The 18767-nt window shown below is 40.9% G+C and overlaps 1 protein-coding gene across 1 annotated transcript in view; it reads left to right on the top strand.

The window, feature by feature from the left end:
• Positions 1-15838: 15838 nt before the first annotated feature.
• LOC104964479 (putative pre-mRNA-splicing factor ATP-dependent RNA helicase DHX32) overlaps positions 15839-18767 on the top strand; it is a 13091-nt gene continuing 10162 nt past the window's right edge. The window contains exons 1-3 of the mRNA XM_010793278.1: positions 15839-16204; positions 16356-16549; positions 17602-17977. Of these exons, the coding sequence (XP_010791580.1) occupies positions 15923-16204; positions 16356-16549; positions 17602-17977 (852 nt within the window). The 5' untranslated portion in view covers positions 15839-15922. The remainder of the gene's footprint in view (positions 16205-16355; positions 16550-17601; positions 17978-18767) is intronic.

Raw genomic sequence — 18767 nt, 5'->3', positions numbered from 1 at the left:
GAGGTTTTGATATTGGCCATCACTAATAAAGAAGACCAATAGCTGTTATAGGTCCTCTTGGTGGTCTCAAGTAGTAGAGAGTAAATCCTTTACCTTTTGTAATACTTATTCCAAAGACTACTGGACCTGTCTTATAATGTCACCTCTTTCTTGTATAGTTAGACCCTCAACGGAGAAGGAGACGACGTCACTGTCTGGAGACGACACATGATGACCACGACACCCTCGGGTGAATCACTGTCACATTTGTGGTGTGTGAGCACATGTTTTTGTGAAGACCCTCGTACTGTATGTGACTGTTCGACTGACCTACGGAGAGAGACATCGTGTGAACAACCTGAAACCTCGATACAAGTGTTGTTGGAGGTGAGTCTCTCCTGGTGTAATAGATCATCCGCAATTCGTGCAGAAGACTTGACACAAGATGGTAAATCAGTAATTTCTTCACGACGTTACACTTCTCGTAAGGGGTCCGACGGGTGACTTACTACTTGAAGTCGTTTTTGAAGGAACGAAGAATAAATTAAGGGTGGAACTCTCTACCTCAGTAGTTTAAAGAGTTACTCCTAATTGGAACGCGAAAGTGACTACTTGTAGGATACCCTGCGAGATCTATTGCAGATATTGTACTATAGATGAATTTGTGTCTGTCAACGTCTTAGAGGTGACAGGTCATACTAATCAAAGGATTAGCGAACGTAGAACTTTGATAACTAGGTCTTGTATAAGATGATCTGGTTGACCTTTTGACCCCCCCTGGGAGAACGTACACAGAGAAGAACCCGTCTTAGGATCACTTTCCTGTCTTCTGTGAACAAAGTAATCTGAGTCGGTGGTCCTCTTCAGGTCACCTCGATGACTTCCCTGGTAGGTCCCTGTGAACGACGAGTAAAATCTAGATAGACGAAGTCGTCGGCATCGCAAGTAACCATGTACTTGTTAATTCAAGGTATCGAATACGTCTGCCTGTGGTGTGCACTTACCTGTACGGCCTCCTGCACATTTGACTCTGTCTTCACTTCAATGTACGACTCCTCTGTCTCTAAGTTCTTCCTGTCTACAACGGTACGATAATCTCCTCTCGTTAGTTATACTGTGGTCTCAAGTTGACGTCCTGGTAAGAAAGAGGAGTGCAAGTAAAGTTGTACGACAGTCACTGTCTGCGACTAATAAAATGTAAGCCGGATGACATCAAAGTAAGACTTCCATGCAGTGTCACTGTCCTTTTTTGCAGTTGTAAGATTCAACTGTTTACACTAGATCCCATTGCACGCGAGACCTAATGAGGAGAGAAGTCCCCAGTCGACTCTGTTAGAGTGGACCGTAATGTCCTATTCTCCAGTATAGTCTCCGTCGAGAGAATGAGACAGGATGTCTGTGAGGTTTTTGATATTGTGCACATTACTAGTAAAGATTGACCATAGCTGTCATAGGTTTCCCTTTTTGGTGTCTTAACGTAAGTAGATAAGTAAATCCTTTAGCTCTTGTCTACTCACTCTTCAAGACTAGGGACTCGACTAACATGTTACCTCAAGTTTCGGCTTATCTGAGACAGTAACGACGTATAACCTGTCTGCAGAGACATATGACTGACAACGCACTCCGGGTTCACTGTCCTTTGTGGGTTGTACGACATGTGTTGGAGACGTCGCAGAGGGACCCTGTCAGGTGGGTGAGTCTTGGCGGAAAAAGTTGGTTGTTAACGGTAAGTTTCACCTGTGGGCTGCATGTTAAGAGGAGTTTCACTGGTGTGAGGTTGGAGAACTCCCCGCCTGAGTTCTACTTCTCGTCAGGCAAGGCTGGCTCAGGCAGGTGGCCTGAGGACTTTCACCTACTTGACCAAAAGTTGACCAGGACGTGACTTGTAAGAGTTCTAATTGACGTCACACCTTCATGTCAAATACCACTTCTTGATCGTACATCTAACAAGACGCCGTCACCTCATTAATTGATCCATATAAAATGAGTCAATGCACAGGCCTTCATTTTTTGTAACTCTCATAACATGAATAAAATGATTAATATAACTGAAGGTGAATGTAACACACCGTCTTAGAATGTACGTGTCACTATCTCTCTTAGAGTCGCGTCCGCATAATCTCGATTCGCGACTTTAACTTTGGTAGGACAACTGTGTTTTTGTATGTAATGTTCTGGCTGACCTTTGACCCACCTCTGTGGCCGTGTCCAATATATAAGACTTATGTGGACTTTCCGTCCTACCTTGTGAAACAAAGATTTCCGTCTGAGTTTTCGATCAAGACTCTGCTACTACTGACAACCGCAAGCGAGTTCCGAGGTAGGACCCCTGAGAAGAGAATTTGTAGATGTACGAAGGTGATCGATCAATTACCTATTGTTACTTTATTCAATGTTATCGTACCGTCTGCTGTGGTGGCACTACTGGTACTTATTGGTCCTTCTGTCACATTGACTCTCTTCACTTTATGTCTAGATTCTCCTCTGTCTCTCTAAGTCCCTCCTCGATTCTACAAGGACTTGATATCTTCTCTCTCCTTGAAGGTATAAAGTGGGTCTCAAGCTTGTGTCTGTAGTAGCTAGTAGTGGAAGTAAGTGGTACGCAGCGGGACGTCTTGAGTCGGAAAAGAGCTATACCGAAACCGTTAGAATAGTCCAATCAACGTCAGGACCTAGATAGTACTCACACCCAAACGATTTTATTGAATATTGTACTTTATTGTCTCAAGAGAAGGGAGTCCGCAGTCGACACTGCTAGACTGAGGTCATTTTTGTCTTCTCAAGTCAGGTCTTCACGTCGAGACAATGAGACAGGATGTCTATGCGGTTTTTATATTGCCCATCACTAATAAAGATGACCATAGCTGTTAAGGATCCTCTTGGTGGTCTTCAGGAGTAGAAAGTGAACCCTTGTGTTTTTACGTTGTTGAGAGCTGACAGGGGCAATTTTGGCTTACTCCTATTGGGTCTAGCTATACTCGAGGAGGAGACGACGTCACTTTGAGACGACACATGTGACACGCATCCGGGTGTAACTGTCCTTTTGGGTTTGTGCGCATTGTTTATGAGACCTCGAAGAGGGACTTGTATGTGTGTGAAGTCTCGGGCGGAAAGACTTGTTGTAACGGTAGTTCCACCTGTGGAGCTGTCATGTTGAAGGAGGACGTTTCACTGTGTGTAGGTTGGAGGACTCCCTCTGAGGTTTTCTACTTCTCGTCAGCCAGGCGGACTAGGCGGGTGGCTGAGGACTACACCTACTTGCCCAGTGACCAGGATTTGTATGCCAAGTGACGTCCACCTCCACCTTGTCAAGTACCACCTTTTTGATCGAATCTTACAACGTCACCACATTACATAGATTCATATAAATGAGTATGACAGGCCTTCATTTTGACTCCCTTTAACATGAAAAATGATAATATTGAAACTGAGTAATGAACCTCCGTTCACACAAGAAAAATGAAGTGATGCACAAACTGTCTAACTGACTGTATTCGTCTAAATCCTATAATTATGTGTTATATTTAGCCTGGTGTGTAATATAATATCTACTTTCGATGGGTCATTTGAGATTACTTCAGTAAGTTTTTTGAGGTGGAAATGGGGGTAGTTGTAAAATTGTTGGTTTTCTGGCCACGATTTTACCGGTGAAACTATTGCGTAACTTCAGTTAAGTTTTGGAAATAAATAAGTCCATTCTTAGGTAACTCTAGTTACTGGAGAAAGTTCCCTCTTGACACGTATGAAATGAAACAATGCATTTTTTTACAAATACGTTAAGAAAACTGAGAATAAACTCATGTAACTTACGTCCTTACACTGAAAAATCAATAATTGATGAAAATGCTTCATTTTTTAGTCTCATAAGAAGGGGGAGACCTAACGCTGAGTAATATAAGAACGAGGTGTCGAAGAAGGACTGCCTGTGGTCAAGGAGGAGAAGTTCAAAGGTCAGGTAATCTATCTGAATAAGAGAACCGTCTATAGTATATAGTACATGTAGGTATGTCTAACTCCTATTAGTTATGAAAAGGACTTTTTAGTTACCTCATACACCTTTCCTACCTCGTGACTGTTTAGGTTTGTGGAGTGGTGTAGTAGTGTACATAGGTTATCATTGAGGGAGTACGACAAGTACTCACTTCTCGTTTTACGGCTAAAATTACACCCGAGTTTCGGACTTCTCCTTTAGTACCAAGTTTCTCAGTCGACTATTGTCGACAACTCAAGACAATATAGACTAGTCCTCGAAATCAAACGACTTTCCGGAGGTAATCTGGGAGAACAATAAGGGTATAGTTGTAGAGACTACCTCGGATTGGTTAGTCTCCGTCTGCCCGAGACCAAAGTCTGTCTCCACTTTTTCTCCACGACGGTCGTGTCCTATCTTGTAGATGTTAAGACTGCAAGAACTTATAGGCTTGTAAACATGAAAGATTTTAGACAAAAAAAGAGTTTCTTTGGGCTACAACACTAAAAAAGGGACTTAAAGAGTTGAAAACTGAATTGCCTTATAGTTGTCAAACTCATAGACTTTTTTAGTTTCTAACCGCTTTTTAGTCTTTTTTTAGTCTTTTTCTGATATTGGGAAAACTCAAATAAGACTTTTGGAGTAGGTTATTAAAATTTTAGGACTGAAAAAAGTCTTAAGAGTATTAAGCTCTGGATTTCTAACACTTCTAAAAAGTCTTTTATGGTCTTTAGTCTTTACAAGTCTATTAGAGCTATAACACTGTAAAACCTCCCTTTTTGTTTAAGTTTGAAAAAGAACTTCTTAAGACTAAGACTGAAAAAAGACTTCTTAGCTAAGTCTAAAAAAAACTTTTCAGCTTAAGACTTGAGAAAGGTCTTTTCAACCTTGAAACGGAAAAAGGGGACTATTACTACGTAGACTTTGCACGGATTAGTAGGTGGTGTGTGTGTAAATTGTTATTCAGGTAGTTTCTAGTGTGCTCGAAGCCTAGTCGTCGTCCAGACTGCTCTCTTCCGAGGACCTCCGAGGAGAAATTACCTGTCCCCCCCCCCCCCCCCCCCCCCCCCCCCCGAGACCGAACGACTATCCTGTCGGACTCCCACTCCCTGGTTAGGTCGCGTCAAGACTCCACGGTCCGTCCACGATAGTCGACGACTAATGGACTTCCCTTGTGTCCCTTTTCTCTTTTATTCGTCCTCCTGTGTTGTTTGTTGTCGGGCGGACGACCGGTGGTGCATTGTGACCTATGTCTCAGTAAATATCTCAGTGTAGAAAGACAAGTCACTTCTCAAAAACAATTCTGGACTTTTCCACTTGTACAGGTAGGTGCAGATTTCTCAGGGACAAGGAGAGAGACACCCACAAGGAAGAGGGACCTTCACAGAGATCCACGTTACAACATGACTGACTTGGTAGGTGACTCCTCGAGGAGGACAGTTGTAGATTATCAAACTACTATGTCATACATCAAATGGACGAACTAGTAAAACTTTGTAATTGTTAACGGGCGATTGTATGTTTGCGTACATGACAGCAACTAGTGTAGGTGTACAGTTACAAATTGGTCAGTCGACTTAGCCGGAAACCCAGTGTGCGACTTTTATTTTCATTCATCAGGGTACTTGATTTATATGCCAGAAAAGTAAAAAAGACCTCAGACACTAAAGTGCACCACATGGTGTCCCAAGTCGGGATCCAGGAGAGTGAAAACAGTAACCTAAGTCAAATAGAATTCGTGTTGCGACTAGTATCCAAGATAACCTTGTCGTCGAATACAACACACAAGTTCTGGAAAATTTACTGTTACACTTAGTTATAAGAGTATCTTATTCTATAAAATTCGTCTAATGAGAGTTACTTTGTAGAGGGTGATTAGACTGAAGTGGATTGCGGGCACGTAACATTAACGATTCAAACATGTAAAGTTACTACACGCCACTCTTTGGTGTTTCTCTGATTTACAAATTTATACTCTTTTTCATAAAACGGACCGAATTTTGGTCATTTTTTACTAAGAGACCGGGGCGGGTGACTGCAATATAGTTGGTTACTCTACTAGACACTCTTACAACTCCTTGTTTTCGTGTTACTAGACTACAACTCCCTCTCCCGACTCGTCCGTCTCTCGACAAGGACGACTGAAGACGTCCTCCTCTTGAGTAGACCGACTTGAAAACCTGAAGTTGTAGAGGTTCTGTACCAACGAAATGAGACAAATGAGAGAGAGAGAAGTATCCACTCACCACCTGTCTCTATTTCAGGTAAATTGGCGCATAATCGGTCTCTAAAGGTATTGACCTCCAACACTAACACATTCCGTACAGAGTAACAGAGCTGCCTTCTGGACTGAACTCTTCTCTCTGTAATGCAGTGAGATTTTCACAGCTGACCCCTGAAGAGAGGAGTAATTCAAAAGACTCAGTTAATAGATCACATTTGATCAACATTAGAAGTTAACGTGTTCATGCAGAATGTTACGTACCTCTTAGAATGGAAACTAACAGTAGGGAATGTAAATAATAGTCTAATGACAGCATGTTGAATGAAGGTGATGATGATGATGGTCTGTGTTGAACTCTGGTGAATATGGAAGTTCCTCTCCCTTCTATAGTTCAGGAACATCTTAGCTCCTCCCTGAATCTCTCTGTCTCCTCTTAGATCTGTATTTCACTTCTCTCAGTTACACTTCCTCCTGGTTTTCATGTTATCACGTGTGTGTCGTCTGCATAGCTATGGTAACTTATTTCATTGTTATCCATTAACTAAGCTACTGGAAGCATGTAGATGTAAAAGAGAAGAGTCCCCAGGATGGAGCCTTGAGGAACACCACAGGTCATATTCGTCCACTCAGATGTTGAGTTACCTATAGAAACAAAGTGTTTCCTGTCCTTTCAGTAGGATTCAGAACAATAAAAACAGTGCCAGAGTCCCACCCAGTTTTCCAGTCGGTCTAGTAATATGTTGTGGTCAACAGTTTCAAATGCAGCGCTGAGATCTAATAATACTGACAGTGAGATTCTGCCACTGTCTGTGTTTAAGTGGATGTCATTAAAACGTTAATTAGAGCAGTCTCAGTGCTGTGTGACTGGAACACATCGAAACAGTTATCAAGTGCCTAAACAGCTGTTTAGTTGTTGAAAACCATTTTTCCAAATATTTTAACCGGCCTATAAATGTTCATCAGTGAAGCGCCTAGGTTTGTCTTTAACACTAAAACCGCCAGAGGTCGCTGTATACCTAAAACCGCCAACGGGTAAAATGTACCCGCTATTGATTTTCAAGGTACAATGTTCTTTTATTCATCATACAGAACAGTGAGTTTTGATCGCACATGGATGAAACTTATACCAATATAATCTCTGGACTCTCAGCTTTTCATATGATATAGTTTGTGCAGATAGCATGAAGTATAAAATATCGCTAAGAGTGCTGATTTAAACGCTTGGTGTTAGACTTGTTTTTTGTTTAGGTACACATCTATCTCTCTCTCTATCTATCTATAGATCCATCTGTAATGTTCTATGAACATATAATTGTCTACATAAACAGACGACGCGGACTACTTCTCTCATTCCGATTGTCCATCTTTATTCAACTGGCACGTAACCTGCACACATGCATTACGTCCTCAACGTGAGCTCAGTCATCCAAGATCTTGTATTCTCCAAGATGTTACACTATCTATAACTATCTATCTATCTCTCTCTCATCATCTATCTATATCTATCTATCTCTCTCTATCAGGAACCGCAGTAGACAAAAGGCGTTGCTATAGCAACACGTCATGTTTACGCTGCATTTTCTATGAGGTAAATATTATCCGCTGGCGGATATAGGTATAAATGGCATTTTTTATGGCGATTTTTTCAATCTGACTTCATATTGACAATTGTTAACAACAGAGGGTGCTACATAACACACTTTCAGGAAAAGTCACGGACTGGGAGACTTTAAATGTTATTGAACAAAAGTTACATACAATCAAAAAACAGCTGCTGGTAAAATTTACCCGTTGGCGGTTCTAGTGTTAAAGCTGTGATTTCTTCTTGTTCATAAACATTGATAGGACTGTTTTCTTGTGGTTCCATCATGTTCTTTGTCTCTCTCTAAATGAGAGTGTAGAGGTTAAAGGGTTTCTTGTTTGTTTTCCATCCCAGTGCTGGTCAAAGTGTTTGGAGGGGAGCTGCTCTTCAATCAGGACTGAAGGGCGACTTCACCCTGAAGCTTATTGGAGCACATTAAGGCAACATGAGATAAGAATGGAGGAAAGAGAAGCCCCTGTAATGACCGCTGTTGTCTGACAGATGGCAGTGTTGAACAACATTGATGTGCTGCTCAAACAGCAGAGCAAGGCAGACCCTCATGTTAAAATGAGGACAAACACATACTTGAAGTTTTTCTCTTTAAAGTTGTTTTTGTGTTGGAGCGCACTCCATAAATAATCGTTGTCTTTTGTATCACACTAACAATTACCTGTGTGACCTTTCTGTGATGTTTTACTTTCACACTAAAACAGCTTAACTACTCAACAAGAAAACCATTGGCAACAGCTACTCTCAACATTCTGTTTCCATAGTAACACACTAACACTCAGTGTGAAGGTGCTCTAAAGGTGATTGCTAGTGTTTAAAGAGAATGGTGAATATTTATTTACTTTTAGTTTAAAATACATTCTGGATGAGACTTTTACTTGTAGTTGAGTATTTTTAAGACCATAGTATTTGTACTTTTACTTAAGTTAGGGATCTGAGTAACTTCTTCCAACACTGGAAACAGACACATAGAAAACAGTTCATTGGTTGCTGCTTGTTAGATTAAACATTGTAGTTTTACAGTTGTTTTGTTGTCATGGTGACTTTCTGTTGGCTTTCTTATGAGATAAATTGCATTTTGCAGACAGAGCTGTAAAGACTGTCAACTCGCAGCGACAAAAAAACAAAAATGGCATTTGTAAATTATTGATGTTGATCAAATGAAGAAATGGTTTTCTTATGAACCCTCATTTATCTCCATAACAGACACTTTTAGAAATGTTCTCTTAAGCATTTTCTTTGTAACACTTACTGAAGTCATGTTTCCAATAACATCCAAAAATCTAAGTGAGAAAATAATTAAAATAAATAGTTATTAACAGTCATAAAGGAACTTTATTTGGTTTCTGATTTCATTAATAAAATCTCTCAGTTAAAATGAAACACTTGTCTCTGGCCTGCAAGTTAAAGGTTGAAATCTTTAAAATGGCCACCCAGTGTAAATGGGGCACAACCTCAAAGCAGTTCTTACTGTATAATACTTTGCTTATAAAAACAATGACAGTCTGATCCAATAAGAGAGCAAAGGGAAATAATAACTTGCATACAATATTTACACTTTACAATGGCTTTAAACATGGTACAGTTATGTAAATAAACACGGTACATTTAGGATTTACAAATGGTAACATTTAACGACTAATCGACACAGCACTGACACATATTTTCCAGCGGAGAGCGGTTACTCTGACTGTCGAACACATCTGAACAAAACAAAACACACTACTTGCACACTGCTGCAGGGCTTTACTGACTTCAATCATTCTGCAGTGGTGAGAAGACAAACAGTGCATGTGGACACACTGACAGAGGAGAAAGAAGTGTGCTGTCAAGTTTTTACCAGTTGAATCCCTCCTTGTTTAACAGCAAGTCAAACACAAATAACATCAGGGGAAATTGGCAGACTCAAAGTGCAACGCCCAGCTGATGAACGATGCTGTAAATGCATGAATAATCCAGTCCAAGGAAATCAAAACCGTACGAAATCCTAAAGGAATGGTATGAAGGTGAGACAGATACGGTAAAACATCTCGTTGGACACGGTCGAGGGGAACTTGGAACGCTCACAGCGCTGAAGTCATCCGGCTTGGCTCGCTCACTCGAGGACAAAGTGAGCGTAAATGTAAAACATACAAACACCACAGCTAATGCTGCATTATTTGGTGTTGGTGTAATTTTCTGGAACACAATCAGTCTGTCAAATCTGTTGAGTCTCCACAGCGTCTGCCAGTATCAGGACAGAGCGTCCAACACATGCCCGAGCAGAGAGTCGGAGCCAGGCTGGAATATGTGTGAAAAGGACTTTCTCTGTTGAGTACAAAGAAGTGAACTTATAAGGTAATAAAAGAGCCTGACTGTGAGGCTGTAACATGATGAAACCCACGATACAAACATAGTGTGAGGGTTTAATAGAGTCCATTGTATTCAAAACAAAAATAAGATCGTAGCACCGCGGCGACAGCGATGGAAAAGATGCATTTAACACATCGTAAAAAAAATATGAAATAACTGAATAAACACGGCTCTATGGCTCACACGCTACACTGACAATGTGCCGAGTTGTGCTCCATTTCCCTTTATCGTCGTTTTAGTCCAAAAAACTCACTTTTTTGCGCTTCGATTAGTCAAGCAACTTAACTGGTTATAAAAACATCATATATTTCAGCATGTTGTTTGAGAAAAAACGTATAAAAATCACCAAAGAATGCAAAAAGAAATATTCTAAAATTGCACCCTCTTTTTTTTATTTTTTAAAAACACTCAAGAGAGTCCTGTACACAAACTGGTGATATCGCAGTTAAATATTTAAATAGATAAATAGTTCATTGGTACCTGAGCGAGGACAACAAAGCACCTTTTAAAGCACCGAGGTGTGAGCCCCCTTTCACTGGAAACTCTGAGATGCTTCCCACTGTCCACAAGGTCCTACAGAGTCTCAGTATTTAGTGCAAATCAAGAAAGCCTCCGACTGTCGGAGTCCATGACGTAAAGACGGCTGCAGTCCTTATGTCTTTGGTGGTCTGTAGGGCAACATCGGCACAGGTCTGAAACATAAGCATCAATACAAGACGTTATCACCACAGAAAAGATCAAATGTTGCATATCACGACCAACATGTACATGATTTTCCATTTTTCTGAGATAAAGATTCATGTCATGCACTTCTGTATACTAATGCTTCATATTTCCTTTCAGTCACGCACCTTGTTGCATTCATCCGATTGTAAATAAACACACCATGTCTCATGAATAAGCTCGAGTCATTTCGAAGTCTATTTCAAAGTCAGAACAGTAATCTCATTAGGTCGGACTGACTGCAGTAAAAAAAATTATTAAATTGAATTCATGTAAAGGCTGCAGCGGTACAAGGTTAGAGCAGTGTAATAAAGATATCACCTCACGCACACGGGAAAAAAAGTGTTTCAATAAACCAGGAAACACTGCAGCGCTGCCAATGAGACAACTTTTAGTTTGAAGGAGAGTGTTTTCTTGGATAAGTCCAAAGAAATATACTTTTATGTGGTCTGGTGCAAAGAAAGTAAAGAAAACAGCTTAAAGCCGAAATACTAAATCACATCATCACTCCCAATTGCATGGATGAAGTTAGGAATATGTGTATCACCGCTAATCAATAATAATGATCCAAACAGGGTTACAAAGCGCTTCCCAATACAAGATGAGTAACCAAACGGAATATAGTTAAATTGATAAAAGTATGAACTGAATGAAGGTTTCAAAGCAACAGAACCGAAAACACTAAATGTCTTCCTTGCTATCACTATTTTCCTGCAGTGTCATCCCTTCTTCTCGTGCACCAGGTGCCACCCACCGTGCAATATATATCACGTCTGAATAAAGCTGTGACCAACATTAAGGTGATGGACAGCGACGTCTGAATGATAGAAAGCCATTCATTTAACAAGACAGATTAAGCCAGCTCTGTATTTCACGTCTGAGATTCCTGTCACGTAGCTCTGACCTGCTGGGTAGAGGGATGTTGGGCGGAGGCCTGGGCACCGTGGGGATGGGGATGGGGATGGGGAGCGGGCGATTGGCTGGGAAGTGGACCCCCGGTGTGGCACAGTGACCCAGCCGAGAGCACCTCCCTAGAGGGTCTGCAGGCAGGGGCTTCTGGGGAGGACTCGGCTTCATGTAGTCCTGAAGAAGAAGAAGAAGAAGAAGAAGAAGGAAGATCAAGGTTAACAATCTATATGTGGTTATATTGTTACAATGAGAGCCAATAGGGTGGCTGTGGCTCAGGGAGGAAATGGTTGTCAACCAATCGGATGGTCGAACATGTCGAAGTGTCCTTGGGCAACATACTAAACCCTACATTGCTCCATGGCCACTGGTGTGGAGATGCTTTGTAAATCACAATGGATAAGTTCCTAAGCGAAATGTAATAATGTGCAACAAAAATGTTGTCCTATATTCAAGGCCTCTATTGTCATTTGTACATAGCTACTGTGTAGTTGTGACAACGACAATCTGAGGTCACAGGCTCCTCCAACAGTGCAGCACAATAAAACAGGTAATAGTGCAAGTACATCAAATCAAATAGAATAGAAATAGTGCAGATTAGTCTATATACAAGTCATTGGAATATTGGATATATATATACACGTTGCAAACAGATTAATGTTATGGATGTTCTTTCAAAAGTTCAGGTGTTAAATGATATGATGATGATGTTATTTGTGTTTGACTTGCTATTTAAAAGTGCATGATAATGGTGAATCTGTCCTGAGGANCCCTTCAATGCCCTTGGAAGGAGGTTGTCACTCAAAATCTCACGATACATGGCCCCATTCATTCTTTCCTTTACACGGATCAGTCGTCCTGGTCCCTTTGCAGACAAAGGGACCAGGACGACTGATCCGTGTAAAGGAAAGAATGAATGGGGCCATGTATCGTGAGATTTTGAGTGACAACCTCCTTCCAAGGGCATTGAAGGGCATTGGAGATGAAACGTGGCTGGGTCTTTCAGCATGACAATGATCCCAAACCCACCGCCCGGGCAACGAAGGAGTGGCTTCGTAAGAAGCATTTCAAGGTCCTGGAGTGGCCTAGCCAGTCTCCAGATCTCAACCCCATAGAAAATCTTTGGAGGGAGTTGAAAGTCTGTGTTGCCCAGCGACAGCCCCAAAACATCACTGCTCTAGAGGAGATCTGCATGGAGGAATGGGCCAAAATACCAGCAACAGTGTGTGAAAAGTATTGAGATGAACTTTTGTTATTGACCAAATACTTATTTTCCACCATAATTTGCAAATAAATTCTTTAAAAATCAGACAATGTGATTTTCTGGATTTTTTTTTTTCTCATTTTGTCTCTCATACTGTAGTTGAGGTATACCTCGGATGAAAATGACAGGCCTCTCTCATCTTTTTAAGTGGGAGAACTTGCACAATTGGTGGCTGACTAAATACTTTTTTGCCCCACTGTATATATATATATATATATATACACATATATATACATATGTTTATACGAAAACTAGATATAGGGTCATTCTCTGCACATGTCAAGCAGTTTCAACTATCTTTTTTTGGAAATGAAAATACTATATATATATATATATATATATACGAAAACTAGATATAGGGTCATTTTCTGCTCATGTCAATAGCAGTTTCAACTATCTTTTTTTGGAAATGAAAATACTATATATAAATATATACATATGTACATGTACTTGGCAAATGAATAATAATAATAATATATGTATTGCTAAACATTGTGAATACTTATTTTCAAGTGACTTTTTTTACATTCACATGTTCACGCTGTGGTTTGGAACTGCTTTTGAATGTTATTAGGCATTTTGTTTTGAAAATGTGGTGCATAATCAGCACCGTTTTAAGCTGTACTATGTCAACACATTTTAATAGATTGAGTTTTTTTTAAATATGGGAGTGGTGTGTTCATATTTACCAACACCACAGACTATTCGTAATACTTTTTTTTTGGGATGTTATTATTTTTTGTAGATGTGTTGAGTACGTGTTTCCCCATATTTCGGAGCAGTAGTAAAGGTAAGGGAGAAATAGACTGTTATAAAGAGTATTTTTTCCTCAAGAATGTTCTTAGTATAATACAAAATTGTCAGGGTTGAAAGAGGCAAGCAGGACCCAAATGCAGATTAACAGAAAATACCTTTATTTCAAGGTTTCAAGACAGAACTCTTCCCAGTGAACAATGTCAAACTACAACAAGGAACTAACAAAGACTAACAGAAAACACAGAACCTAAATGCACACATGACTAATCAAACAAGCAANTGTGCCTTGGCAGTCTCAGACTGTTATAAAGAGTATTTTTCCTCAAGAATGTTCTTAGTATGATACAAAATACCTATTGTTTTTGACAGTTTAGTCTGTACATAATTTATATGGTGCTTCCAATTGAGTATTTCGTCAACAAGCAGTCCTAAAAATGTACATGCACAAACTTTTATATCTCGGTATTGCAAATCCGTATAATGTAGTCATTTCTACTCTCAGACTTTGTATTGAATAACATGTCATTTGTTTTGGCCACATTAAGGGATAATTTATTAACTGCAAACCAGTTACATAGTATTTCTAATTCTGCATTCACAATTTTAACAAGATTGCCAAGATTATGATGGGAGCAGAGAATTCAAAGTTCAGGTTCAGCCTCAATATATTTGGGGAGAGTTAAAATGAGCCGTCTTTATTTGTAGACAGCCAAGCCCCCTCCCGTGTTCGGTGAAGCATTGTCTATGGAAGTCTTTTATTTATTTCAGAATGTATTTCATAGGCATATTTATATATATATATGTATTTATTTATGTATTTAATTTTGGCTTAAATGGCATTCCATAATTGTATGCTTAAAAATCCAATGTAGGATATAAACACGACTAAACTACAATGATAGCAAAGCTGTGGCTTGTGTTTTTGGGGTAATAAAGTCCAAATCATCGTTGGGCTGTCAGCCAATGAGTGACGTCTGAGGAAGATGAAAAATGTAAATCAAAAATTGTTGAGAAAATGCTGCATCTTTTGCATTTATTGACATATAGGAACCTTATTGTTTACCTTTTTAATATCATTTTTTGTCATTTTCAATTGCTTGGTTTTTGTGAAATTAGCCTGTTTTCCTATTAAAGTGTAACAGATTGATGCATCTCCACAGATCATCTTAAAGGCTTTCGGAATCGGGGGGATTGTCGTTAAAAAAAACTGTAAAAACTAGGGCGCCCAAACAGCATCTTGCATAGGGCCCCCCGTTCGTGTGTGTTGGAGGAGGGGCTCTGTAAGGAAGTGGCAGATTTTTTCCGGCTGTGTATTTTCAAATTCTAGCGCGCTCGAGCTGGTTTCTCCAAAAGTACCTACCCCACCTTTAAGTGGTGTCAGTTTAAACATTATTAATTGTCAGCCACTGGTGGGCGCCAAACATATTTTCTTGATGTGTTACTAAAGTTAATAGGAAGGAATTTTCTAAATTTGATGTATTAGCTTATATGCTGCCTTGATTCAACCCAAGTACAATGATATGTACAGTAGAAGTATGACACCAATAGTGAAGATACTGAAATTAATTTGTTTGTTTGTTTCCAAATGTAACACCACTGTTTAAGAACTATAAATGAAGTCACTGTGGAGGCTGAAAACAAATCCCAAGTTGGTGCTACTGCTAACCCCTTGGTTATAGATATCTGTGTTTTCTGGCACAACTGCTTGTTGTTGGATGCACAAATAATCTCAGTTTGTCAACCAGTGGTATAATTAATTTCCTAATTACTCTCTTAATTAAACAGGGTTGGGAAATAATTGCATTGCTTTCTTCATGCATAGCTTGGGGTCTTTGCAAATGAGCCAGTTTGTATTGTAAACATCAGACCCCTCTGAGCCTCTGCCCATCTATCTGTGTTCTCACATCAGTGTGTGTGAATGTGTGAGAGAGAGTGTGTGAGAGAGAGTGTGTGTCATCAGTTGATGACTGCTCTTCTATGGGATTAGTGGCCACATGACAGCACTGGGCTGGCCGCCTACAGAGTCTTTCATTTGGCTTCAGTAGCAGAGCGGACTGTGTGCTGTCCAACAGTTTACTGAGAGAGGACACTTCCAGACTTTGTTTTCGTGGATCAATTTATGAAATCTTAAGCAGACAGACTGGGAACTCACTTGTGATGGAGCAGGACATTACCGGTTTAACTGGAGAAGAGTATACCGAGAGGATATCACCCTGTTGTTCAGATTCAGAGACTCTGAGTCAACGAGACACTGAAAATGATGATATTTTGGAGCTTAATCAGTTTGATGGACTGCCTTATTCCTCCAGGTTTTACAAATTGCTGAGGGAAAGGAAAGAGCTGCCAGTGTGGGATGCAAAATGTGAATTTATGGACACTTTGGCCAAAGGACGGTTTGTCATTGTCAGTGGCTCTGCCAAAACTGGAAGAAGTTCTCAAGTGAGTACTGCAGGGTGTTTTACACTTTACCATCGGAAATACTACACTTTTAATTCATGAAGAAACTTTGTAACAGGTGGATATTCAAACGTTTACAAAGTGGGGACGCATCTGTGATATAAACAACTTATATTGCTCTTTTTTGAAACAGATCCCCCAGTGGTGTGCTGAATTCTGCCTGTCAGTTCAGTTCCAGCATGGCATGGTGGTTTGTACGCAGATTCACGCGCAGCAGGCTGTAGATCTCGCCCTGAGAGTGGCAGATGAGATGGACGTCAACATTGGTCATGAGGTCGGATACAGCATCCCTTTGGAAGCATGTTCCCACAATGACTCGGTCCTAAGGTATGGAAAAGCAGCACTTTGCAGATCTATCCATGTGTGCTCTATCTGCTCTTTTCTCTCTTTCTGCCGGGTTAATATAAAGCACAGTCTGACACACTCTGCTAAATCACCCCGCCCTTTCTAATTCACAAGAAAGGAGTGAACAAAAGGCCCGAGGGGACTCTTTTCCTCTTTTCAGGGGCTCCTCCACAGCTGCCCAGCCCCCCGTCTGCCCATATGTCACACTCCCTCATGAGGGTCCCTTATAAGTCAGATCGGGGACAAAGGAAGCCGGGACACTGAGGGGGGAAAGATCAGATCCTCAGGCCGCCAGCATGTAGAAGAGATCCCCTCCTCTGCGTAATTATCAGAGTAAATTACACTAATGGGGGTAAAGCTGACATGTAGATAAAAGTGACTTTCATTAAAATGCCCATCTGAGGTTCCTCTCTTTCTGAATTATAATTAAGAAACCTGAGGATTTATGTTAAGGCTATTACGGATTCTACTGGTCATGGGAAGTGTAAATTGAGTTGTGTTTTGATTCTGAATCTTTTCGCTTTTATTGTGCACTATCATGAGCGGAACGAATACAAAACAAATTGTAATGGTGGACATTTTTTAATTGAAATACTGGGTGTGGTACTGTTTGCTCCCTCCTGATAAATAGATAGAAATAGATAAATGTATAGAAAGATACATTAATAATCCGAAGTTGACAATTATTTTGTCACAGCAGCATTTTGGCAGTCAATCTACAAGAATTACAACATTTCTTAAAAATATAATAAAATACAAGGATGAACCTTAACATTGAAAAACAATATATACATATCCTCAGTAAAAATACATATATTCAGAATATCAAAATATACAGAATAAATATGATTACTCTCTAATATACCAATCTACTAAACATATAAACAAAGTGTTCTATATACAACAACACATTGTGTACAGTAGCTTGAAATGAAAAGTCCAATACATCCTGTGAGGTAGTGTAAGTAGACTTCAATATGTACAGTATGTACAGTGTGTGTAATGTCAAGCATGGTTGACTGCCCCCCCGGCAGGTACTGCACTGACGACATGCTCCTGAGAGAGATGATGTCGGACCCTCTGCTCGAGCGTTACGGAGTTATCGTGGTGGACCAGGCCCACCAGAGGACCGTGGCCACCGACGTGCTGCAGGGTCTTCTGAAGGACGTGGCCCTGCAGAGGCCTGAGCTCCGGGTTGTCCTACTCACAGCTGTGGACCCCGACCCAAAGCAGCTGGTCCATTTCAACGGGTCAGCAGCGCCTCTGATCCGCCTGCAGAGCCCGGGCGCAGGGGCGGGGGTGCACAGCAGCACGGGGGACGGATACTTCTGCTCCGCTCTCCGCCTGGTGCTGGAGATCCACCGCTCAGAGGAGGAAGGAGACGTGGTTGTGTTTCTGGTGACGACACAGGTAAAAAGCAGCACTGCATGATGGTATGTGTGCTCTTAAAGGTCACCTATTATGCAAAATCCACTTTTTCATCAATTTTATACATAAACACGTGTCCTCTCTGTGTAAAGAGATTCTGAAAGTTTCAGGAAAAAAAATATTTGCTCACTTTTTGTCCTGATCCATTTATATAAAAACCTGTGTGAAAATGAGCTGATCAGATTTTGGCCACTTTATGATGTCATAACGGTTTTTTGGCTTGTGTAACCATTAGCCAATCACCAACCCCGGGCCCGCCCACCCCCCCCCCCCCCGCCCGCTGCCCCCCCCCCCCCCCCCCCCCCCCACCATGTCGAAGACAACGGGGGAGTAGCGCGTGCTCCTCCCCCACAGCGCTCCACCGCGTCCCGTACGGCATGCAGCAGGAACCGCGCACCTCGATCTTTTTCTCGTGCCTCTTTCAGTCTCCCCCTTCCTGTGAATAAATTCTTCCAGTCTCCTTCTGTAATAAATTTCCTCAAGTGGGATAATATGACAAAAAAGTAGTTATATAAATAGAGGACTATATATGGTTTTGTCAGAGACTTCACAAACCGAGCTTTATGGTCTTTGTCTAATAGGTATTGGGGAGACAAAGTCGGGACAAAGGTTTCTCGACCTAAAGAGACAGACAATGAAATCTACTTTTATTTCCTCCGGGGAGGGTGCGGGAAGACTCCACTATAAACCAATGTTTTCTTGTGTTACCACGAGGATCCTCCTTCTAAGTCCACACTATTCCACCCCCCCCCCCACCCACCCGCCAACGTGC

This window comes from Notothenia coriiceps, unplaced genomic scaffold (assembly GCF_000735185.1).
Source record: "Notothenia coriiceps isolate Sejong01 unplaced genomic scaffold, NC01 NC01_scaffold00001919, whole genome shotgun sequence".
NCBI classification, from domain to species: Eukaryota; Metazoa; Chordata; class Actinopteri; order Perciformes; family Nototheniidae; genus Notothenia; species Notothenia coriiceps.
Note: the sequence above shows the minus strand (reverse complement) of the source record. Positions and strands in the feature narration are given on the sequence as shown.